General features: G+C 39.3%; 1 protein-coding gene across 1 annotated transcript in view; it reads left to right on the forward strand.

Moving 5' to 3' along the window:
- Positions 1-25,997, forward strand: part of CHAT (choline O-acetyltransferase) — a 96,863-nt gene that overhangs the window by 52,337 nt on the left and 18,529 nt on the right. The window contains exons 7-9 of the mRNA XM_027861001.1: positions 3,649-3,818; positions 6,896-6,996; positions 22,102-22,230. Of these exons, the coding sequence (XP_027716802.1) occupies positions 3,649-3,818; positions 6,896-6,996; positions 22,102-22,230 (400 nt within the window). The remainder of the gene's footprint in view (positions 1-3,648; positions 3,819-6,895; positions 6,997-22,101; positions 22,231-25,997) is intronic.

Raw genomic sequence — 25,997 nt, forward strand, 5'->3', positions numbered from 1 at the left:
GAAAAAAGGACCATTAATAATAAATAAATTGTAATAAACAACAAAGTATAATAATAGCTACAATTTATATATGCTTTAATATTTACAAAGTACTTTAGAAATATTATCACATTTAATCTTCACAATAATCCTGAGAGTTAGGTGCTATTACTATTCCCATTTTACAAATGGGGGAAACTGAGATAGACCATGGTTAATGACTTATTCAGAGTCACACAATTTGTAAATGTCTGAGACTGGATTTGAACTTAGGTTTTCCTGATTCCAGAATATTCTATCTACTGCACCAGCTAACTACCAAATAGAAGTTGCTATTATCATTGGTGTCCTCTAACATCCTTTGTGTAATCCAGCTCTCCAACTATACTGGAAGCTCTTGAGAGAAGGAACTCTGTCTTCTCCTCCATCCCCCAGGACACAAAAGAGGCACTCAACACCAGCTTGTCCGTGAAAGCAAATAATAGGACCCATGCTTTAGGCAGTATTCAACAAAGTCAATCCATCAATGCTTTTTAGGTACCTCCTATGCACAAGCCACTACAATCAGCACCAAGGAGATAAAGATGAAATATGGCATGGTAGGCACAGCTCCTCCAAGCTTATAGGCTAACAGAAAGGATAAGCCACCTACATAAACAAGTACGATAAAAGGTTGGATGTGCTAAGGATAAAAGAAAGGTCCAGATAAGGTGTTATAAGAAATTTGAGGCAGGAGAGATCTCTTTTAACTGGAAAGATAAGGAGAGTCTTCATTTATATGGGAGGTGAAACCTGAGCTTGGCCTTAAAGGATTTCAATGGGCAAAAATGTGGAGGGAGTGCAGTCCAGTCATGGGCGAGCAGCCCAAAAAAATGAACAGAGGCAGGAGAATGTGGGTGGGGCAATATCTGGGAACAGTTAGCCATCTGCTTTTGATAGAATGTAGAATATGTGAAGGGGAGTAGGGTGAAATTAGGCAGGAAAGGTAGTTTAGAATCACACAGTGGAAGTCTGGAATGCTAGGTTAAGGCAACTATATTTTTTGTCTTATAGACAAAGGGGAAGAACTGAAGATTTTTGAGTAAAAGAGTAAAATGACCGGATCTTTGCATTAGGAAGATTAATTTAGCAGCTGTGAAGGATGGTTTGGAGAAAAGAGACCTATAGGAAAGAAAACCAGTTAGCTAGCTAACACAATAGTCTAGACAAGAGCTTAACTAGGGTGGTGACCACGTGAGCATAGAGGATGACAAAAATATTGTGAAGGCTGAATCAATAGACCCAGGGAACTGATTAGATGTGGGAAGTAAGGATGAGAGGATAGACAAGGGTGACTCTGAGGTTTCAAACCTGGCTTATTGGGAGGATTTCATCATAAGAAATATGGAATTTGGGGAGAGAAGCAAGTTTGGAGATGGAAAATGATGTACTCAAGTTTTGGACAGGTTGGTTTTAAACTACCAACACAGCATCCAGACAGAGACATCCAGTTAGCAGTCTGAAAAATGATCCTGAGATTTAAGGATTGACCAGAACCCAACCACCATCTTGTGTAGTAGAAATGGCGTTGCATTAGGCCCTTGCCTACAAAGTCCATTGAGGTTTGCCAAAATCGATTGCTCTGCCTTCTATAGCTACCAATCCACTGATACTGCTTTCTCCAAGGTAGTCAATTTCCTCTTAGTTTAAAAATCCATTTACCTGTTCTCATTCAGGCAGTCAGCAAACATCTACTAAGTGCTTGCTATGTGCCAGGCACTATGCTAAGCACTAGGGATAAAAATACAAGCAAAAAGAAAAATAGTTCCTGACTTCAAGAATTTTTCTTTCTTTTTTTTTTTTAATTCAAATTTATTTTATTTTCAGTTCTGAATTCTCTCCCTCACTCCCTCCTCCCCCACCCATTGAGAAGGTAATAAGCAAATAAATAAATAAATGAACCTGTTCTGAATATGTATACTCAAGCAAAACAATCTCATTAGCCATATCCAATAAAAAGAAAAGAAGAGAAAAAAGAAAACTAAAGGAGCTTCCATCTGTACTTTGAATCTCTCAGCTCTCTGTCTCTCTCTCTCTGTCTCTCTGTCTCTCTCTGCCTCTGTCTCTGTCTCTCTCTCTCTCTCTCTTTCACTTGTGAACACACAAAGGACCATGGGTCCTTTGTATCTGTGGCTGGTCATTGTGTTGATAAGGGGCTTACAAGCTAATGGAGTAAGACAACAGATCAAAGACAGATGAAAAGAAAGGGCATAGAGCAAGGTACTTATTGGTGGAGGGATAGCTCAGGGTCAACATCTAGAGTCAAAAGCAAAATCCTAAGAGGAAGGCAGGATAGTTGGCCTGAGCCTTTCCTCAAAATGGAGGTTCTGGGGGAAGAGGGGTACAGGGGCAGAAAGATGTTCCAGGGTAAGAAGACCATAGAAGCTGATGAAACTTCCAGGTTAAGAAAGCAGTTGAGGCATATTGTGGCAATGTCCAGAGAGTCAGAAAAAGAGCCAGTCTTCATCCTCTATTTCCAGGCCCAATCTTTTGGAAAGTTAGGAAAACCTGATTCTATAATGCTGCCTCAGACACCTCTGTGTGACCCTGAGCATTTAACTTCTCTCAGCCTCAGTTTTTTCACCTGTAAAATGGGGATAATAGTACCTACCTCACAGGGTTGTCATGAGGATAGAATGAGATAATATATGTAAAGTGTTTTGCAAACCTTAAAACACTATATGAATGCTATGTATTATTATTACTATTATTGTCCATCCAAGTAAGAGCACATTTGAGAAAGAGAAAGGGCAATAAAAAGGGAGAGGGAAGGCTTGATATTATATGGATCTGGGCTTATGAGTCTGAAGATCTAAGAAAATGTTGTAGCAATATAGTTGCTCTTCCATCATTAGGATTCTGTGGGGAAACTGCAAAGGAAGCATAGTAGTCTGGTAGGAAATTTTGCTTTTATAGGTCAGTTCCTTTCTGACATAGACTTAGCAGTTCAGGGCTTTCCTTAGCCTCCCACTATGACAAGATCAACCACATCCAGGAAATGCTGCATTGGGATCTACAGCCAGTTGGGGATTTGCATTTGGTGCTGGAGACATTTCTGTCCCATGACTAGGGCAGTGAAGATAGAGTGGGATGTTCTTGCCAGTAGCTGGTAGACATCAAGACCTGGCATTAGGTGTAGTGAAGTCACAAGTCATTCACCCTTCTGAGTCTTATTTGTAAATTAAAAGGTTGGATAGATGGTCCCCAAAGTCCCTTCCAACTTTGACATTCTGAGTCTATGATACTTTCCCTAAGCAATTTAAGAACCAGATGAATCTCCCTCTGTTTGGAACAAGGTCAGTGTGGTGCTGCCTAGAGGTTGGAGGTGGTGGTGGGAAGTTAGATGACCTCTGAAGGGGTCCTGCAGCCCAAGAAGTCCAACAAGCAGTTAGCATAATCCTAGGAAGAAAGATATGGCTCATTCTCTGTACCAATGCATCTTCGGACCATTTCAAACTAGTGGACACACAATAGCAACACACTAACCAAACCAGATGTGTCAAAAAGCATCTTTGAGGAGATGGTTATGGGTCTGACCCTCTTTGGTGCTGCATTTGGAGCCAGTGGGGGTAATAATCAAGCTTCGGGAACTGGCATGATATGCTGAAGCATGCCCATTCTTCCTTGCAGACTCAACCAACCGTGATTCCCTGGACATGATCGAACGATGTATCTGCTTGGTGTGTTTGGATGCACCAGGAGGCATAGAACTCAATGACACCAACATGGCCCTTCAGCTCCTTCATGGAGGGGGCCATGGCAAAAATGGGGCAAACCGCTGGTATGACAAGTCCATGCAGGTAAGACTTCAAATGGGCTTGCTGTTAGCCCATGGAGGCAGCTTGATACAGTGGAAAGAGTACTGCAATCAGGGGACTTGGGTTCAGATCTTGCCTCAAATGCCTATTGCCTAGAAGATATTTGGCAAAACACGTGACCTCCCTCCCTGGGTATGTAAAATGAGAGAGTTGGATTAAATGGCCTCACAGGGTCCTTCTAGCCTGAGGCTATGAGCCCAAGTGCTCAATTGTATGATCTAATTGAATAACTCATCCTCCACTGTCACCAACAGGGTTTGGCAAGAGTATATATAAGTAAAAATTGTTGTCCTGGGTGAGTCCCACGGGACCCTGGGCTCAGGGCATTTTCTAACAGGAGTATCACAGCTCCCACAGTTTATAAGAGGTCTTGGTTCTCTTTCTTGTCAGATTTAAAGGCTAGAGATGAGCGTCTCAGTTCTCGTAATAATCTATTCTGGATCTATCTGCATAAATTTATCTAAACTTTTGTGAAGCTATTTTAATCAACAAATACTTATCAAGTGCTTATTGTGTGCCAAGCACTACGCTAGATACTGGAGATACAAATACCAAAATAAACCAGCTTCTGCCTTCAGAGAGTGGAATATTCTACCTTATTTATACGGGCCTCTAAGCCTCAGTTTCTTCATTTGTAAAATGAGAATAACAACATCTGTTTTACCTACTACACAGGGTCATTGGGAGGGAAGTATCTCAAAAACTTTAATGCAAAAATTCAAAAGATTTGTTATTTCATCAGTAGGAACTCTATCCACCAACACAGGCTTCAACCTCTCTGTGATTTATTAGATAAGCTATTAGGAAGCTGCTTGAGGCATATAGAGTTTCAATAACTTGCCCAGCCACATAACTAGTACATGTCATAGGTGGGATATAAACATAGGTCTTCCTGACTCCAAGCCTAGGACTGTCCGCTATTCCATAGCAACTCTCTGTAGACTGTAAAGTACCATATACAAATGTTTTATGGCTATTATTGCATGACAGGACATCTCCTTTTTCTTAATTCTCTGGAATTTGTTTTCCAAGTCCATGTTTACCCTATTTGCCTATTTTTAAATAATTTTACAGATCATGACTATTTTTCCTCTTTCAAAACAGAATTCTGAGGGAGTTTCTTGGTGATTTGGGTCCAGGGAGGATACAGATGTTTTGAGGATCATTAACAACTTCAATCATGGCCCTTGACTGGGCTTCAAGCCTAGCTGACACAAGGGAGTTCAGATCTTGAACACTTTCTGGTCGAATTTCAGGAGAAAGACTCAAAGATCATTGGAGAAAGATAGACAATTTTCTTTTTAACCACTGAAGCCTCCTATAGGACTTTTGACACATGGGCATTCTCGATACTGAGGTAGTCCAATTAAAGAGACATAATTAATCAATTCATGACAGAGTTGGGAGCAAAAAATCTGTTCTCTCTCACCTCTAGGGATTTCTTCCAACCTTTTGTGCCTTTGAATTGTGACTAGACCAACAGGGAGATAGAGACTGAAGCTGTAAGCTCATTGGCATAGAGAACTCCCAGATGAAAAAATTCTCTACACCAAAGCATACTTTCTGATACCTTTTTTGTAACCCATGGTCTTAGACAGTTCCCTAGATCACTGAGAGATGAAGTGATTTGCTCAAAAACCCACAGCCAGGAGGGGTCAGAGATGGGACTTGCATCTAGGCCTTTCTGGTTTCAATGCTTGCTCTCTATCCACGACATTACACTGACTACACCCAATAGCAACTTTTATTCAGCTGCTACACATTCACAAGAGTAATGAAATTTGACTCTCAGAAAATTAGCTTCTTGCAAGTTTGAGTGATTACTCAAGTAAGTACTAGTCCCAGAACCTCAATAGAGCAGAACTAATTCAGTATGTATAGAGTAATGGGTATAATACCACACAGAAAGTAACAGGGAGAGTAATAGGGAGTAATTTTATTTTTAAAATAAAAATTTATATTCTTTCATTTAAATCATCATAAAACATGATCACAGAGCAACAATTACAAATAGTTATATGGATTTGAAGAAAAATACCAATGTTAAAATGGATATATAGATATATATCTATGTATGCATAGATATATATCTATATATACATATATATGGCTATATTATTTAAAACTTATGCACAAACCTTCAAAGTCAAAGACAATTTGCATTTAGAGTTAGAGGTCCCCAAATGGAGTCTTGGCTCTGCTACATACTATGGGTGAGCGTAAGTAACTTCTTCTCTCTGAGCCCCAATTTTCATTGATATGATAGCTTTGAACTTGGTGTCAGGAAGACCTGGGCTTCAATCCTTTCTCACACACCAGGTGTGTGACCCTAGGTAAGTTGAATAAACTCCTTGAACTTCAATTTCCTCATCTGTAAAACAGGGATAAAAATAGCACCAGGTTCACAGACAGGGTTGCTGGAAGAATCAAATGAGATAATGTATGCAAAGCACTTTGCAAACCTTAAAGCTCTATATAAATGTTAGTTACTAATATTATTGGTTTTGTTATCATACTTGCACTGTCTACCTATCATCGGTATGACAAAAATGCTTTGCTAGAAGGGTCATTACAGATCATACAGTCCAACAATTTTATTGGAGGGGGAGGGAAACGAGATTAAGTGACTTGCCCAGGGTCACACAGCTAGTAAGTGTCTGAGCTCAGATTTGAACTCAGGTCCACCTGACTCCAGGGCTGGTGCTCTATTCACTGTGCCACCTAGCTGCCCCCAGTTTCATTTTACAGATGAGGAAACTGAGGCTAAACCTTAAAGACTGAAATAAATTTGAATTATTATTATTGCTATTGTTATCATTGCTGTTGGTTGTTGTTGCCATTTCCTGGGCATAGAAACACAATTGTTGGTATGAGGAAAATATTTCCCCCCTCTTTTGGCAATATGCACAGAGACATATGAAGAGTTACTCCTCAGAGGTCAGTGGTGATTGCTGGCATCCTCACCCAGCTGACCCAAACAGGGAATCTGCCATGCTGCAGAGCCTAAAACAGCAAACATCATCTGGGCAGCTTGTAACCTTCCCCATTTCCCCTTCCAGTTTGTGGTAGGTCGAGATGGAGTCTGTGGCACGGTATGTGAACATTCCCCATTTGATGGAATCGTCCTGGTACAGTGCACCGAACATCTGCTCAGGCACATGTGAGTTTTCTTTTCTTAATAGGATATTGCACCTTAATGGTTCTGCACTAATTTCCCAACACTCAGCCAGGAGGATAGTCTAAGGGCAAAAGAAAAATCAGCTGCTCACGAAGTCCTGCTACACAACTGCATCTCTGGTCTGCAGAGAAAAAAGATACCGAGCCAAACTCATAGTGACAAAAAGCCAATAACGGCCCTGGAGAACCCATTGTAAAACCTCCCTCCCTGCTCAGGGTAGAAGACGGGGGCTGTCTGGGCAAAATGTTGCATGGGCAGATGTGGTCACTGTGTAGTTTGTTGCTGGTGGTTTGTCTTATTCTCTTTCTTTGTTATCAGGGAGGATTCAATTGAGGGACAGAGGGGAAGCCCAAAATACAAGAAAAATGACCATACAGAAAAAAGAAGCACTCATAAATCTTATTTTTAAAAATATAAGAGCAAGATCTTGCAGCCCAGCCTGGTACAAAAGGTGTGGGTGTTATAGAGTATATAATCTTGAAAGCATTTTAGCCACTTAATCTCTCTGGCTCCCCATCCTGCCCAACCCCCCACTCCAAATGAGAGCTGTTGATCATTATTAATACATCAGAGCAGAGAATTTCTACACTTGTTGTTTCCTAGACTGATGAAGTCCCCCCAAATACATACACACATACACACATACATCATACATACATACACACATATAATCCATTTAAATGGGATAACAAATATCCCTTTAGTCCTGTGTAGCTGGGTGCTTATTACATATTGAACCAATTAAATCAATGGGAAATTATGGTAGGTGTCTAATTCTATGCCTATTCAGAGAGGGACTGGGGGCTTGTTCATTGGAAAAAAGAAACCAGTCAAGTTAACGTATTTCACAGAATCATAAAATATCCAATCCACCTCCCTCTCTTTGTTCTGTTTGATGACAATACAGTCTGAGAGGTCTCTTCTCTGTCTCCGCAATAAAGGATAATCCTGGACCGTGTCTTATCCTTCTCTTGTCACTCTATGCCATCCTATCCCCAAAACAAATACGCAAATACACAGCCTAGCCCAGGGCTGGGTACATAGCAAGTATTTGTTGACTTAGTAAATTATCTTCACTTACCCTCTCTAAATTCAGAGTGACCCTCTCCAGTTCATGCTTTCTTGGTCTAGAAGACTGTCTGAAGTAAGAGCAGCAACTAGGTTAGGGTAGCTGGAGTTTTGCGTCTGGTTACCAACATTTAGATAGAGTTGATAATACTTGCCATTCTTCAGCAGCAGAGAAACAACTAAGCTTTGCACCTAGTTATAAGAACAAGCGATTAAAATGAGAATCTACCAGATGGACCAAATCCCAAGTTAAGTTCCTGTGTGGCCTTTGTCCTGCAACCCTCGGTTATTAAAAAAGATGATTTGAGGTGGATTTTGTACCATTTGCCCAAGTCCCAAAAATTGTTATTTCCAGCAATTTCTTTTTTTTTAATTTTTTTTTTATTTCTAACAAGTGTTTTTAAAACTTTGGGTTACAAATTTTCTCCCTTCCTCCCTCCCCACCCACCCTCATTGAAAAGGCAAGCATCTCAATACAGGTTATAGATGTGTAGTCATGCAAAACACTTCCATAGTAGTCCTACTGTGAAAAACTAAGTATATTTCCCTTCATCCTATCCTACCCCCCATTTATTCTATTCTCTCTTTTGACCCTGTCCCTCCTCAGAAGTGTTTGCTTTTGATTATCCCCTCCCTCAATCTGCCTTCCCCTCTATCAACCCCCTATTCTCTTGTCCCCTTCCCCCTTTATTTTCCTGTAGAGTAAGATAGATTTCCATACCCCATTGTGTATGTTATTACCTCCTTAAGCCAAATCCTATGAGAATAAGATTCACTCATTCCCTCTCACCTTCCCCCATTTCTCTTCCACTGTAAAAGCCTTTTCTTGTCAGTTTCATGTGAGATATTTTACCTCATTGTACTTCTCCCTTTCTCCTTCTCCCAGTATAATCTTCTCCCACCCCTTAATTTTATTTTCCAGATATCACCCCTTCATCTTCAACTCACCTCGCGTCCTCTATCTATCTATACAAACATATAATTTTTAAATATTATCTTTCCCTGCAGGAATGTAAATGGTTCAACCTTAATAAGTCTCTTATGATTTCTCTTTCCTGTTTATCTCTTCCATGTTTCATTTGAGTCTTGTGTTTGAAGGTCAAATTTTCTATTCAGCTCCGGTCTTTTCCACAGGAATGGTTGAAAGTCCTCTATTTCATTGAATGACCATTTTTTACCCTGAAGGATTATATTCAGTTTTGCTGAGTAGGCGATTCTAGGTTGTAGTCCTAATTCCTTTGCCCTCCGGAATATCATACTCCATGCCCTCAGTACCCTTAATGTAGAAGCTGCTAAATCTTGTGTTATCCTGATTGTGTTTTCACAGTACTTGAATTGTTTCCTTCTAGCTTCTTGCAATATCTTCTCCTTGACCTGAGAATTCTGGAATTTGGCTACAACATTCCTAGGAGTTTTCCTTTGGGGATCTCTTTCAGGAGGTGATCAGTGAATTCTTTCAATTTCTATTTTGCCCTCTGGTTCTCAAATATCAGGGCAGTTTTCCTTGATAATTTCTTGAAAGATGATGTCTAGGTTCTTTTTTTGATCATGGCTTTCAGATAGTCCAATAATTTTTAAGTTCTCTCTCCTAGATCTATTTTCCAGGTCAGTTGTTTTTCCAATGAGATATTTCACATTCTCTTCTATTTTTTCATTCCTTTTGATTAGTGTTACAGTGCCCTGATTTCTCAAATTGTCCCTCTCTTGCAATTTCTCCATTCTAATTTTTAAGGAAGTATTTTCTTCAGTAAGCTTTTGGACTTCCTTTTCCATTTGGCTAAGTTTACTTTTTAAGGGCATTCTTCTCCTCATTGGCTTTTTGGATCTCTTTTGCCATTTGGGTTAGGCTATTTTTTAAGGTGTTATTTTCTTCAGTATTTTTTTGGGTCTCCTTTAGCATCACTCTCAGTTTTTCCTCTACTTCTCTTACTTGCTTCTTAAAATCCTTTTTGAGCTCTTCCATGGCCTGGGACCAATTCATATTTTTCTTGGAGGCTTTGGATGTAGGAGCTTTGGCTTCATTGTCTTCTGGTTGTATGTTTTGATCTTCTTTGTCATCAAAGTAAGATAATATAGTCTGACTCTTTTTGTGCTGCTTGCTCATGATCCAGGACAATTACTTGAGTTATAAACTCTTTGTTAAGGTAGGAGTATGTTTCCAATGTGGAGAATGTACTGTCCCAAGCTTCAGGGGTTTTGTGCAGCTGTTTTCAGAGATACTTTTAGGGATCTGTAAATTTTCAGTTCTTCCAAGGTGGTATGATCAAGGGTGTTTACTCCTTTCCTGGCCTGTGCTCTAGTCTATGAGCACTCTTTTCTGTCTTGGAACTGTGAGGAGGGTTTCCTCTCCACTGTCACTACAAGCTCCACCACACCAGTGTTCCTCCTTGCCCCAGGATCACCACCCAGAACTGTGACCTAGATACAAGCATGGCCAAGGCAAGAGAATCCTGCTCCAGCAGAGAGATCCCTGCAATTCCCCTCTGATCAGCAACTGGATTCCCCCTCAGTCTGTGGGCCAGAAGCTGAGGAGGCAGCCGCTGCCCCCACCAAGCTCAGGGACTAGAGCTGAGACCACTGGCTTCTCTCTCTCCCCGCTGACACAGACTTTTCCCACTGACCTTCCAAGTTGTCTGGTGTTCATGGGTTGAGAAGTCTGGAAACCACCACAGGTGCCTGCGATTCAGTCCTCTGAGGCCTGCTCCAGGGTCACTGCAGCCTGCGCACCCACGCCAAACTGAGCTCATCTCCAGCCCGGAGCAATGTATCTTTCTGATCAACCATCCAGACTGCCTTGGGCTGGAAATTTGTTTCACTCTGTCTTTTTGTGGGTTCTGCTGCCATTTGCAGCAATTTCTATTTAAGATTCCCAGTTTTTATCATATTGATCTCAGTCGAAATTGAATAGTCAAAGCCTCCCTTTTCCTTGGACATTTAAACTCCTATTTTGCTGGCCATGAATAGTACAGGCACCTTCAGACCTAGCATAGTGCCTGACATGTTTTAGGAGCTTAACAAATATTTGTCTTACCGAATTGAAGTCAAGTATTTGAAAGGCTTGTGGAGGAAGAAGGATTGGATTTGTTTTCCTTAGCCCCAACAGGCATAGCTAGGAGTTGTTCAATTCAATTTAACAAATATTAAATGTCTAGCATATGCAAAGCACTAGACTAGACTCTGAAAATGGGTATAAAATTAGACTTAATATAAGGAGGAAAAAAAAACTTTCTAACAATTAGACCTATCCAAAAATGGAATGGGCTATCTTGGGAGGTTGGTTCCGCCTTAGTAGAGGTTTTTTAGCAAAAGCTAGAAGGCCCTTAGTTTGGAATATTGTGCAGTGGAGACCTATTCAGGAACAGGTTGAATTAGATGGCCTCTGAGGTCCCTTCCAACTGTGAGAATCAATGATCCTATTCTCTTACATAGATTTCACACAGAATTCCTAAATTTGATAACTTAATTGTATCCTTGCTGACAAAAGAAGAGCTGTGATGTCCTATAATACTAATTTATACTTAGTATGGAGTTAAATATTGGGGTGGGGGTAGATTTTAAGTTGTTGACGTTGTTTAACACGTATTAAATACAAACAATGTTATCTTCGGGTGGGGGGAGGGGTGAGGTGGGGAGAAAATTTGGAACTCAAAATCTTGTGGAAGTGAATGTTGAAAACTAAAAAAATAGACAAATTTAAATAAATAAATAAATACAAACAATGTTTTAGGTGTTATACAGGACACATCTAATATATCAAGTAGCTTGGTGCAATGGAGAGAGACTATTACCCTGGATTTGGAGTCACAAGTCTTAGGTTTAGATCCTGGCTTTGCCAATGATTAGGTGTATGTGGTCTAAAAGGAGAAGGTTGTATGGGATGATTTTTAATGTGCTCTCCAGTTCTGAAGATTTTGTGATCATTAGATAAATGAAAAAATAAGATGAAAGGTGCAAGGGAAATTATAACGAGAAAGTGGTATAAAATAATATTCCTCCTTTAGAGGACAAATTTCACACCTCTGGGGAAGAGGAGCAAACAAAACATCACTGAAGCCATTGGAGTGACTTAAATTAGATTATGTTGTTAAAACATAGGAAATTAAGGAGTTCTTTATTGTTCAAAATAAGTCGATTCTAATGTAATTAACACAGTTGCTTGAGCAACAAACAGTGAGTCTATCTTAATTTCTTTTATTATTTCAAAATTCTGCATTGCCTTAATATTTTCTTAGTAGCAGGAAGCTCAACATGTGTGTCCCTTCACCACTGGCTTAACAGTTAAATGTTTTTGCCTAGAAGTTTTGCTAGAAACAAGTCACTTTGCTATTCTGAATACTGAAGCTCAATGCATCTGACTGTTTGGCTTTAGGCTCTTTGGACCTCAGTTTTTCATCTGTAAAATAGGAAAATTGGGCTTTGAATAATCATAGAGAATGGAAAAAGTGTAGACATAGTCAAGTATTGTCCCAATTTTCAAAAAGGAGAAGAAAGTTTATTCTGCCAATTCTAGCTAGTAAGTTTGGTTATCCTGTCTATGAAAACAAATCCTCCAATGGATTATTAAAGATATGGTTTATAAGCACTTAGAAAGTGAAATGGTAACCATTATAGGTCATCAAAGGCTAATTATGAGCCAACTGGGTTGCACTATAATGTCATCTACTATTTTGACAAAATCATTAGACTGGTAGATCAGACAAATGGTATAGACTTCATGTAACTGAATTTCTTCAAGGCATTTGACAAAATCACTTTTGACATCTTTGCGGACAAGATGGAGAGAGGTGGACTGGGATAGAGTTCAGTCAGGTAGATTTGGCTGACTGAACAGCTGACAAAAAAATGCTAATTAATGGATTAATATCAACCTCAGGAGAAGTGTCTAATTGAATGCTTTAGGGCTTTATTCTAAATAATATCTTTGTCAGTAGCTTAGGATGAAGAAGACAAAGATGGAAAATATCCAATTTTCATTTTACCTTAAGTAAAAAGTGATAGCTACAAAAATTTATGGCCCCAGAAGATCTGAACAGGCTAGAATGCTGAACAGGAGCTAATATTTAAATTTAATAGGGATGAATTTAATTTCTGCTTTTGAGGTCAACTGGAGTGACATACTAGACATAGATTTATGAGAAAATCAATCAATCAGTAAACATTTATTGAGCATCTACCATACTCCAAGCTTCTGGGCATACCAAGATAGAAATGAAGCAATCCCTACTCTCAAAAGGTTTACATCATATCAGAGGAGATATCATATATACACATAAGCATATACAGTATACATATAAGTAAATACAAGTATATGCAGATGGATACATACACACATATATGTGTATGCAGATACATGTGTGTTTATGTGCATAACATACCCCATCTTTTGGGGTCATGAATTGTCAGGAGGGAGAGTCAGGTTGCTGCCAGCTGCTTAATGGGTTTTCACCAGCATTTCCCAAGTTCCAGTGGCCTTGGATTTGACCTGAGACAAATTACCTTAAACTTTAAGGGGCTGGTGGGGAAAAGAAGGCAGAAACCATAGCAAGAAAGTCACTGGGAGCCATTGCAAGCAGCTGCTGGGAGGATCAATGATCTGGAGTAGGGATAATGAAGACATTCCAAGAATGTCCTGGACTGAATCTGCCTTGCTCATCAAAGCTGAGATAGGAGGACAGACAGAGAACCCTCTCCCCTGCCTTCTTTTCATTTCTGTCTAAATGTTAAGATGTATCAGTGATAAAACTGTTGACGAGCAGCAAGATGTAGTTGGCTAATCACAGATTTTATATAAATGAGAGAGAAGAGAGGACTTCCTCTTTCAGAGATGAGAAACATTTGTCACCTGAGCTGAATTGAAGGTTGAGCAAAGTGGAGCAACTGAGGGGAAGAGTGGGCAGTGTTTGACTTTTGCAAGCTTTGTAAAAGTACTTGACATATCCTTTGATTCCTTCCCTTTCAGAAAGAGTAGGCAGCAAACCAAAAGCATTTTGTCATGAGGAAATAAAAAACACTGTTTTTGTGAGAGTGACTTAGAGCTTTTTCTCCATGTTTCAAAATCTCATCTCATAGGGAAAGGGAAATAGTGAACACGATACACAAACACAGTAGCCTAACAATGAAGGCATCAACTATGTACAAGAGATTATTTGTGAGGTAGCCTGGGTTGGAAGTTGAGTTCTTTTTCTACATGTTTATTTCTTGTCTTAAGACATTTACCTGTGATAAAACTGTTGGTTAACAACAAAATGACCCAGGATGTTTATTGTATTTTACCTAATGTTCAGATCTATACATGAGAACAGGTGAGGTAAGGGGAGGGGGGCGAGGTTATCCTTTCAGAGAGTAGACATTTGTTCAGCTGAGCTGAGTTGGAGGCCAAGCCAAGAGGAGTGAAAAATGAGGAGGAATGTTTAACTTTCTCAAGCCTTGCAAAATTATCTGAAATACACACTCGATTTCCTTACTTTGGGGTAAATGATGAAGCAAGCCAGAAACAATATATTATGGGGAAATAAAAGCTGACATTTCAATGAGAATGATCTAAGACTTTCCTGCCATGCTGCAAAAGCTAACCTCTGAGGAGAGAGGATAGTGAGGATGCTGTACGTCTAGCAGCAAAGGCAGTTCAACTGTGAATGTGCAGTCGGCAAAATGACTCCACCATAACAACCCACTGAAGTTTCTAGGACTTAAACTCATTCACAAGCTCCCCCAAATGGTTAGATATACAATATAAATATAAGGTAAGTTAGGGGAACAAAAACACGAGCTAGGGAGAATCAGGGAAGATCTCATGCAACAGATGACATATAAGCTTAACTTTGAAACAAAATGGGGATTATAAGACACAGATGTGAGGTGAGAATGTATGGCTCCTATGGGAAAAGCAATCTTATTTCTACCTTTCTGGTTCTGATGAGGAGGAGAAGTATGTCCTTGAAGCTACCTTCACTAGTAACTTAAGCCCTGAGAAGCTGGGAGCTCAGTCTGCCCTGTACTCTGATCCCCACTCTTACAACCCTAAAATGGCTTTCATTCTTTCTTAGTGTCCTCCCTGTGATACCTGTCTCTCTTCTCTATGTTTTTGCCATATATTCGGACATCCAACTGAGTTTTGCAAGGATTTATGCATAAGAAATGAATTAATCCATAAATAATACAATGAGTATAAAGAATCTTGGAATATCCACCAAAATAATCTGCTCAGTGCAAAACTGGGCAACTCATAATCTCCAAAATTTTATTCTAATCTAACTGGTCACCAAAACTTCTCACCAGGTTCAGTTCCATGGCTTTCACCTCATGACCACTGTCAACCAAAGCCTGTAGTCACTTTCCCCTTGATCCTGGAGATCATGTTTTTTCTTCTTCCTAGCTCTATTGCTTATGTGAAACTTTTGGTCTCTCGGGCTTTAGCCAATTGGTCTAATTTAAAATCCACTACACACATTCAACCAATTGGGCATAACCACCACCACCTAGTACTCTGCTCACAGATTCCCAGGAGATCATTGCCTGCTTCCTTGCCCATGTCATCATTCTCTCCTTTACCCAAGAGGGCAGGGTCCAACACAGAACATACATATATTATTCCATCCTCCAAAACTGTGCAGAAGAAATAAAAGAAACATCATATTCCTTTTAAGAAGTCCATTCTAACTTTAACAGTCTAGAATATTTCTAATGATCTATAGTCCTGAGCATGAGTCCCCACTGTATCTAAGTCCTTTCTGAACCGCCCCCCCCCACCAAATGCTGCAAAAAGAACATTCCTCTCCCTCTTCCAAACCCTCTAGGCCGTAAAATAAGTTCATCTAGAGATTTTATTTCTATCATGTAAGATTTAAATCCCCAAACATATGCACCCAGAAGTTACCAGAGCTCAAAAATTATCTGATTAGTAAAACAAGTAGCCACAATAATGTTTCATAGATGTCCCTAAATAAAAAGCTCCCCACAAATGCTCAGAATTCCCTTTAGAACTTTTGTGCAGGACAGCACAAGCTATAGCAGCCATCATGGAAGGGTAAATCCTAATGTGGCATCCTCTCCTATCCAAGCCTCTCACCAGAACTCCTTCTTCCTTCTACTCTTCTCCCCTACTCCAACCCTGCCCTCATGCCTTGGCTATACTCTTCTCTCCAGAGAAGAAGTAATGATAAACTACTTGTTTCTCAACATGCTTCAGCCCATCCATAAATCATTAAAAATTTATTGAGGATGTGCTTGAAGGAAATAAAAATTATATCTATGGTCCTATAATTTCTTCATCCAAAATATACTAGAAATGCCACTTCATTACAGAGTATCTTAAAACAAAGGTTCTGTTGAAATACAAGGTCTATTTTTTCATTATTGTCTTTTGGGATTACTCACTAATGGTGGTCACCTCCAAGAAAAGAGGGTTTCCTTTTCATTAAAGATGCCTTCCCTAAAATTTGTACCATTTTAAAAGTTATTGTTCATGATTCCAAAGGAAATAAAGTGTTTAAGGTAATTTTATTTTATTTTTCAATTAAGAAGCATTTATTTTCTTTCAGCTCTCTCCACCCCTACTGAGAAGGAAAAAAGAAAAACAAAACATAATATGTAATTATAATATTACATGTGTCATGAAGGTTTTGTTTATATACATACATATATACACATATGTATATGTACAGAAATGTATGTATGTGTGTATACATACATATACACACACAAAACTTCACCAAATTCCCATATTGACTGTCCACAAATGCACGTCTCATTCTGCATACTGAGTCCATCACCTTCTTCATCATCACTCTGCCAGAGTCATGCCACTCATTACACTAATCAGAATAAGTCTTTCAAAGTTGTTCATTTTTGTATTTTTTAAAAATTTTATTTTATTTTTAATTTATGGAATAAAACAAGCATTTCCGTAACAGCATAATAAAAAAGACAATTATACAAGAAACTGCAAATCTACTATGTACAACTCGCTATTCTTTTTAAACATACAACAAATTTACCATGTAAATTTCTCTTCTCCTTTTTTTCTTCCCTCCCCCACTCCACCCTAGAGATGGCCACCATTAGACACAAATAAGTACATATATGTATATATATATATATATATATATATCTCAGTAAAATCATTCTATACATACTTCTATTTATCAGTTCTTTCTCTGGATACATATAACATCTTTCTTCGTATATCCCTTATAGTTAATCTAGGTATTTATAATAGTCAAAATAACTCATTCGTGAAAAGTTGTTCTTAAAACAATTTATTGTTACTGTATATATAAGGGAGGATGGTGCTCATCAATCATGGACTAATGAAACAAATAGCAGTAAATTAAGGTAATGGAATACTATTGTGCTGTAAGAAACGACAAAATGAATGGCTTCAGAGAAACAAGAAGAACTTGTAAAGTGTTTCAAGCACCTTTTTGAAACAGGTGTTGGTTAATCTTTTGAGTCTGTTTCCCACCCCAAATTGTTTGCTAAAAATCACACTTTCAGCGCTCATAGGACCTAGAACGTAAGCTACTTGGAGTCAGAAGCTATTTGTTTTGTAGTTGTATTCCTAATACCTTTTCACATAGTAACTGCGTGCTAAATGCTTACTGAATTGGATTGAATTGAAAGTCAGAAGGTTTAAGATCTCTCCCTCCAGGATGTTTCAAAATGAGGCAGTTGTGGACGACAACACTTCTTTGTGGATCCATCTTTCTTCTTGGCCATGAGACATGACTACATTTCCTTTAGGAAAAGCTGTATGGTAGAGGCCAATTGAACAGCACTTTTGGTTTCTCTTCTACCACCTTTTCCATTAATATGACCCAGGAGTCTCCTTTTAAAGCCCAAGTATGTGGGAGGAGCAGAGGGGGTGTAAGAACACACAGTTCAGGGAATTAGAGGTGGTCAACAAAGTAGTCTCTAGTTCTGTCTTTAAAACTCTTGGTTTATTTTATTCCTTGTGTGTCTCTTTACACTTGTCTTTCTCTGAGAAATAGTTTGTCATTTGTTTCTTTTTCTGCATCTCTCTACCCATCCTCTTTATTGTCCCATTGTCTCATTTCCTCTTCTATTTCTCTCTCTTAAGAGGCCAGTATAGTGGAAAGAGCACAGGATGCCAGATAAAAAGAGTCAGAACACCTTGGTTAAAATTCTGGCTCTAAAATTGGCAAGCTGTATGACCACAGGCAATCACTTAATCCCTCTAAGCCTCAGTTTCCTCAAGTGTAAAATGCGGTGATAAAGCTCCTGTTATTTACTTCACAGGTTGTTGTGAAGAATGCACTTTGTAAACCTTAAGATGATACACAAAATACAAATTATTATTAGTAATCCCCTATGAATGAATTAATGACAGTCATGAATGAAAAAGCATTTATTAAGTACTTATCATGTACCAGTAACAGTACTAAGCACCATAGATACAAATACAAGCAAGCAAGATAGTTACTGTCCTTGCAGAGCTTACATTCTAATAGGAAAAAATAACACATTTGGGGACAGATGGCTAGGGAGGAGTTTCTTTGGCAGGGAAGTCAGAGGGGGATGGTGATTAGAGTCAGAAGACATATCCTTTCCAGGAGCAGTAATATTGATTTGGTTACTGTTCCCAGAGCTAGAATTGAGAATGAGTAGAGGAAGAGAAATGGTTAGGAGGTGGTGAAGCAGGCCCGAAATGGGCAACATCAAGTATATGTTCAGCAATCAAAGCCCACCCAGGGTCACAGCTGTGGAAGCTTGAGTTCTAGACATAATGGAGGTGTAGACAGATTGGAGGTGACTGCTGCCGAGGAGGCAGTGTGGCATGATTGGTTGAGCAGTGGCAAAGTAGGCTTGAGACAGTAAGATAAAGTGAATTTAAAGAGTATTAACAAATCCATCGAAAGGCTTTATTAATCACTTTCTATGGACCAGGCACCAGGCTGGGCAGGCACTGGATGAATGAATGAATGAATGAATGAATGAAAAAACTTTTGTTAAACACTGTCTAAAGCATTGTGTTAAGCTTCAGGATCCAAATACAAATACAAATCAGAATGTGAGCTCCTTGAGAGCAAGGACTGTCTTATGAAAAGTATGGAGCAAAAGGGCAGCGAGGTGGCACAGTGGATAGAGCACCAAGCCCTGAAGTCAGGAGGACCAGAGTTCAAATCCGGCCTCAGACAAAACACTTGACACGTACTAGCTGTGTGACCTTGGGCAAGTCACTTAACCCCGATTGCCTCAAAAAAAAAGAAAAAAAGAAAAATAAAGAAAAGTATGGAGCTCTCAAGGATTTCACATTCTAATGGGGGAGGACTACACATTCAGCTGCAAGTCAGATGAAAAACTCTCACGGTACCTTGGGGTACAGTTAATGCCTCTTCTTTAATGTCATTTCCACTGATAAAATCACATCAGTTTCTGATGCTGAACCATTTGACAGGGCCAAGAACTTTCCTTTCTGGGTCTTCAGTAGCTGTGGCTGTAGCTCCTGTAAGAGTATCTCCACAGGGGTAGCAACTGCCCTGGACCGTGGCTGAGGGCACTGGGCTAGAAGTTCTTCCCAAGGCTCTTGTGTTCAGGGTCCTGGGCAGTTCCCATGGGGATCTAAGAGGAGACAGTGGTCATGGTGGTGGTGATTTCACTTGTCTGAAATATGTCTCCCTTGGGGGCCATGGTGCTTCAGTCAGGCCAGTGTGGCTGCCCTGTATGTGGCATCTGGTTGGCAGTTGGTGGAGATGGCTGGTCTCTTGTCCATATGAGTTGCTTCCCCAGATGATGGCAGGACTGGTGGTCTGGGGGGTGCTGCCACTCCTAAGACTCTTATGCCCATCTGCCTATTTGGTGGCATTTGGTCAGCAGATGCCAATGGTGGTAAGGAAGGTGTGCCTCCTCTCCATAGTGATTCCTTTAGTCCAAGACGGCTGTAGGGGGCTGGTCTAGAAACCAGGTCTGGTGGTTTAGGAGTGGGGAGGGCACTGCCATTCCCAAGGCTCCTGGACTCAGAGTCCTAGGGTACCTCCATCATAGCCCAAGGGGAAATGGAAATCAACGTGGTGGCAGTGGTTTGACCTGCCTGTTATGTTTGGCCTCCTGTCTCTCCCTCAGGGTACCCAGTTGGTAGGGATGGTTAGCCCTTTCTCCACAGGAGTTGTTTTTCCAGATGATAGTTTTGAGGACTGGGCTAGAAGTGGAAACAGTAGTCTGAAAGGTACAGCCATTCCCAGGACTTTTGGGGACCCAAAGACAAAAATTCAGAAGTCCCTTCTGTCAATGAGTTTATATTCTCTCTGAGGAGATAACATGTATTAAAAAAGTATATACAAAATAGGTGAAAAATAAAAACAAGGTAAATTGGAAGATGGAGATTAACAGCTGTGGGGATCAAGAGACGCTTTTTGTAGAAGGTGTCACTTAAGCAAATTTTGAAGGAAACTAGGGATGCTAAGAAGCAGGGGTGAAGAGGGAGTACATTCTAGCCATGGGGAATAAGCTGGGCAAAAGCACAGAGAAAGAAGCTGGAATGCCATGCATGAGGAACAGCCAAAAGGCCAGCCTTTTGCCAAGTGTGGGAAGGGGCATGATATATAAGGTTAGAAAAGAAGGTAGGCTGTGACCACCTTTTAAAGAGCTTTAAAAGCCAAACAGAGGAGCTTACACTTGGTCCAAGAGATAGAAGGGAACCATGGGAGTTTACTAAGTAGAAGATTGACAGGATCAGACCCCTAATTTAGGAAAATTACTTTGGCAGCCGATTGAGAGAGCACAGTTCCCATATGTCATCATGCCATGACAGCGACCCAAAAAGCTATGCCAAGGGAGTACAAACCAAACTCCAGAGGCTCCAAGGGTGGGCCTTGTTACGGGTCGTACGTGAGTACTCTGAGGACCAGTCTAGAAAAGTCCAGCTAAGATCGTCCTCAACTGTGTCATAGAGCACTGAATTGTCAGGTCATAGCTATTCCTGAAGATCATCTGCCAGGTGGTAGAGAGACTGGCATTTGTGAAGTATTATCAGCAGTACGATATACAACAGAGTTCTATTTTATTTCTTGCTGTATCTGCTAAATAGAATCAGGTATTAGCTTATGGTGAAGTGTTAGAAGGAAGCTATGCAGTGGATAGAGCACAGGCCCTGGAGTCAGGAGGACCTGAGTTCAAATCCAGCCTCAGACACATAACTCTCACTAGCTGCATGACTCTGGGCAAGTCACTTAACCCCAATTGCCTCACCAAAAAAAAAAAAAAGAAGAAGAAGAAGAAGAAGAAGAAGAAGGAAGCTATGGGTGGGAGTTAGAAGGAGGTTTATTTCAGTTCATCAAAAGGAGGAACTTCCTAACAATTAGAACCATCTGAAAATGGAATAGGTTGCTCATGAGGCAGTGATTTCCCCATCACTGTAGGTGCTCAAGCAGGGGCTCAATGACATTTTAGGTCAGGGTTATTGCAGAGAAAAAACTTGCATTATTCAGGGAATTGGGTAAGACAACATTCTAAGTGCCTTAAAATTCAAAATTCTGTGATTCTCTGTTTATGACTTTAAAAGAAGATAAGCATAATGTTTTATATTTTCTCTAAAAACTAAACTCCACATTGTTTGTGTGTGTGTGTGTGTGTGTGTGTGTGTGTGTGTGTGTGTGTGTTGATTTCTACAGGGCTCTCAGTTGGGTTTCCCTAGGAGTCAATGGTCTTTTCTTGGAAAAAGATTCTCTTATCTGGCTGTTGACTTCCCCAAACCTCCTTAAACAATGCAGGCAGTCCTCCATCTATGAATCTTATGATGAAAAAAATTAAACCAAGTTCACTGTGTTTAAATTGACATGGATATTTTGGACACAATTTTATGGTTAAAAATTCCAGTTTATACATGTCTTCCATGAAATGAAAGGAAAGTTCTGGGAAAGACTTTTAGCAACAAAACCATTGTAAGCTTGCAAATATAGGTAACAACCATAAGAATAATTCCAGAAAGCAAGGAAATGTAGGGGAGCTATTAACCAATTCATTAAAGATCAGAACTCAAGATATCTGTCTCTGCACTTACAGGAAGGAGAGCTCAAAGAAGCTAGTTAGAGCTGACTCTGTCAGTGAGCTTCCTGCTCCCAGAAGACTGAGATGGAAATGTTCCCCAGAAATTCAGGGACACCTGGCCTCGTCAGCAGACAAACTTCAACGGTAGGAAAGACCTTTGGGTTTCCTTAGGGTGATTGTTCAGTAGCCTCATTGATTTTTTTAGCCTCTTGGTTTGAGGCATTTTGGAAGTCCCCAAATATTACTGTTACAGTCCTTCTCACTACTGTATTCCCTTCATGTTAATTCAGTCAAATCAAAGGTGAGTTATAACACATGAGGAAATAAGTGTGCTAAAGTAGCCATCATTTACATAAAATACAAAAGGTGGAGGGGGTTGTTGTTTTGGGATTTTTTTTAAAGCAGGTTTCATCTGAGAGAACATAGCCAAGCCTGGGGAACATGATTCACTGAATTCAGAAGAAGTTATAAGCCAGTAGTTTGAATAGGTTATTTGAATCCAAGCTATTCCAATTTGCTTAAATTTACAGGGTAACTTAACACCCCAGGAAAGGGAGTGAACCACAGCAGGCTTTAACGGGACTTCAACACAGGTTTATGTATGTCTACAGTTTCTTTCGGCTCTAAAATTTTGTGACTTTATGACTCAGTGGAAAATTACAAGATACATTCCTACTCTACTGTGGAATTCTGAGTCATGCCATTCTTCCAAAAGATGGTATGATTGTTACTGATTAAAATTAATTCATTTGATAAGTCTTTACTGAGTGCCTACTATGTGTCTAGTCTTGTGCCCATTCTACAGGTAGAACTATAACTTATAGAAACTTTTAATCTATTTGGGGGACAAATGAAAACACCAGCAATAGTTGAGTAACAATACAGGACAGAACAAAATTTATGAACAAAATATGATTTTGTTGTATGATTTGTGAACAAAATGAATGACACGGGCAATAAGAACTAAAGGAGTTCAGAGAAGCATACTAGAATAGGTAAGGAGAATTTGAACAAGGCTTTGAGACAGTTAATAGCTTCAGCAAAGTTGCAGGCTAGAAGATAAACCCTCAAAAATCAAAAGCATTTCCATATTACTATAAGATCCAAAATGTAATAATAGAAATATAAATGCCATTCCAAATAACTACAAAATGTGTAACATATCTAGAGACAAATCTACCAAAGCATACAAAACACTTGTTTGGATTCAATCACAATGTGCTCCTTAAAGAAATAAAGAGGGGCAGCTAGGTGGCAGTGCAGTGGATAGAGCACCGGCCCTGAAGTCAGGAGGACCTGAGTTCAAATCTGGCCTCAGATACAACACTTGACACTTACTAGCTGTGTGACCCTGGGAAAATCACTTAACCCCAATTGCCTAAAAAAATAAAATAAAATAAAGAGCAACTTATACACCTGGAGGAACACTCATTGTTGGGATGTGCCAATATAACAAAAATGGTAGTACTACCAAAGCAAATCTATACTTTTTAATACCATATTAATCAAATTATCAAAAGAATATTTTACAAAATTTGATAAATTACCAATAACAAAATTCATTTGGAAAAATATAAAGATCTAGATTAGGGGTGGGGCACTTGAAGTCTTGAGGCCACATGTGGCCCTCTACGTCCTCAAGTGAGGCCTTTAACTAAATCCAAACTTCATACAACAAATCCCCTTAATAAAAGAATTTGTTCTGTAAAACTTGGGCTCAGTCAAAAGACTGCACCCAAGGACCCAGAAAGCCACATGTGGCCTCAAGGCAGCAGGTTCCCTACCTCTGAGATTCTAGAATATTAAAGGAAATTATGGAAAGGTAGGAGTTAAAGGGGACTAGCACTTCCAGACCTCGAACTATATCATAAAGCAGCTATCATCAAAAACCATCTACTATTAGTTTAAAAATAGAGGCAGACCAATGAAACAGACAATGAAACAAGGGAGAATCAGAAACAATGTAACTCAATAACCCAGAATTCAATAAACTAGAAAATATAACAAAACTCTCTATTTAATAAAAATTATTGGCAAAACTGGAAAGTTAGAAATTAAGCTTAGGCCAACACCTTACATTGTATTTCAAAACACATTCTAAATAGATACATGACCTCAATATTAAAAATCATACTATAAAAAAATTAGAAAAAGAAGCAAATCATACATTTTTCACAGATATAGCTAGGATATGTATTCTTAATCAAATAAAAGATGCAATTACAAAAGATAAAATAGACAATTTTGATTAAGCAAAACTGAAAAGTTTCTGCACAGACAAAATTAATACACCTAGGATGATAAGCTTAAATGGAGAGAAAAAAATCTTTGTATCAGATTTTCTTGATTTGGCTTTGGTACCTAAGATTTATAAACAAATAACAAACATATATACATACATATACATGAACAGAATCCATTCCCCAACTGATAAGTGACCCAAAGACATGAAGAAAGTTTTCAAAAGAATTGCAAACTATTAATAACCATATGAAAGAATGCTCCAAATCACCAAAAACAAGAGAAATGAACATCAAAACAATTGTGAGGTTTCACTACAACAAAAGATGACAATAAGTCAGTGTTGGAGGGGTTGTGGAAAGACAGGCACACTAGTACATTGGAGTAACTATGAATCAATACAACCATTTTGGAAACCAATCCGGAATTATGCAAGTAAAGTGACTAAAATGTCTATACTCTTTAACCCAGAGGCCATTGATAAGAATAAAGTCCCCTATATATACCAAAATATTTATAGTCTCATTTTTTATGATAGTAAAGAACAGAAAACAAATCAGATGTCCATTGATTGGGGAATGGCTAAACAAATTGTGGTACATGAATGTAATGGAATGCTACTGTGCTATAAGAAATGATGAATGTGATGAATAAAGAGCAGCATGGAAAAGATCTACATGAATTGATGCAGAATGAAGCAAGCAAGGACAATATACACAATGACTATAACAATGTAAATGGGAAGAACCAAAAAAATCCAATTTTTTTTAAAAAATCAACCAAAAAGTGAATGCTGCAAAATTATAAAGAACAAGCATGACTTGAAAGGAGAGATACAAGAAGATAATCCCTTCCCTCCAACCCCCATCCACATATGAAGACTTCCCCCAACGGACTAGATGGATGAGAAGGGTGGCTGAAGCAGGCACTGTGGAGGGCTTAGAGCCTGGTTAGACACCAAAGACACGAAGGTGGTCCACTGCATCTTGGGCCATTGCCAGTCATCTTGACTTTTGTCCTGTCACCAGACTTTGGTGACTCTCTCTGGAAGAGAGAGCGAAGCTGATGACTTTGTGCAACTGTGCCTCACTTAAATCCAATTCACAAGCAAGTCCATTGGTCCTCTTAGAAATGAATGAACACTTTTGCAAAAAAAAATTACTGGGATGGTGAATGGAATAGTATGGGAGAAGATTGACACCCCTTCCAGAAGCAATGTCCCAATGAATTTGATCCTAATTTTATAACCAAGGACAGAGGCCCAGCAAAATAGTTGGGAAAAAAAGACAGGGAGTAGGGAATAGAGTGCAGCACACCTGGGGTCTGCCTTAAATAGTGAACCAGATGAGGTAGGGTCCACAGTAGACACTCTGGAAACCTCCAGGGCATAGTCTCCAGTTTGAGTTTGAATGCAGCCTTTTATTTGATAATGATTATTTTTCATGTTTTTTTCCAGGAACTGGATTACTAGCATTGCAAAAAAAAAATCAGAAATAGATGTTGAATGTAATACCATTACATTTTCTTTTTTTTTTTTTTGCAAGGCAATTGGAGTTAAATGACTTGCCCAGAGTCATACAGTTAATGAATGTTAAGTGTCTGAGACCAGATTTGAACTCAGGTCCCCCTGACTCCAAGACAAGTACTCTATCCACTGTGCCACCTAGCTG

Source organism: Vombatus ursinus, unplaced genomic scaffold, assembly GCF_900497805.2.
Source record: "Vombatus ursinus unplaced genomic scaffold, bare-nosed wombat genome assembly UNPS02000749.1, whole genome shotgun sequence".
Classification (NCBI taxonomy): Eukaryota; Metazoa; Chordata; class Mammalia; order Diprotodontia; family Vombatidae; genus Vombatus; species Vombatus ursinus.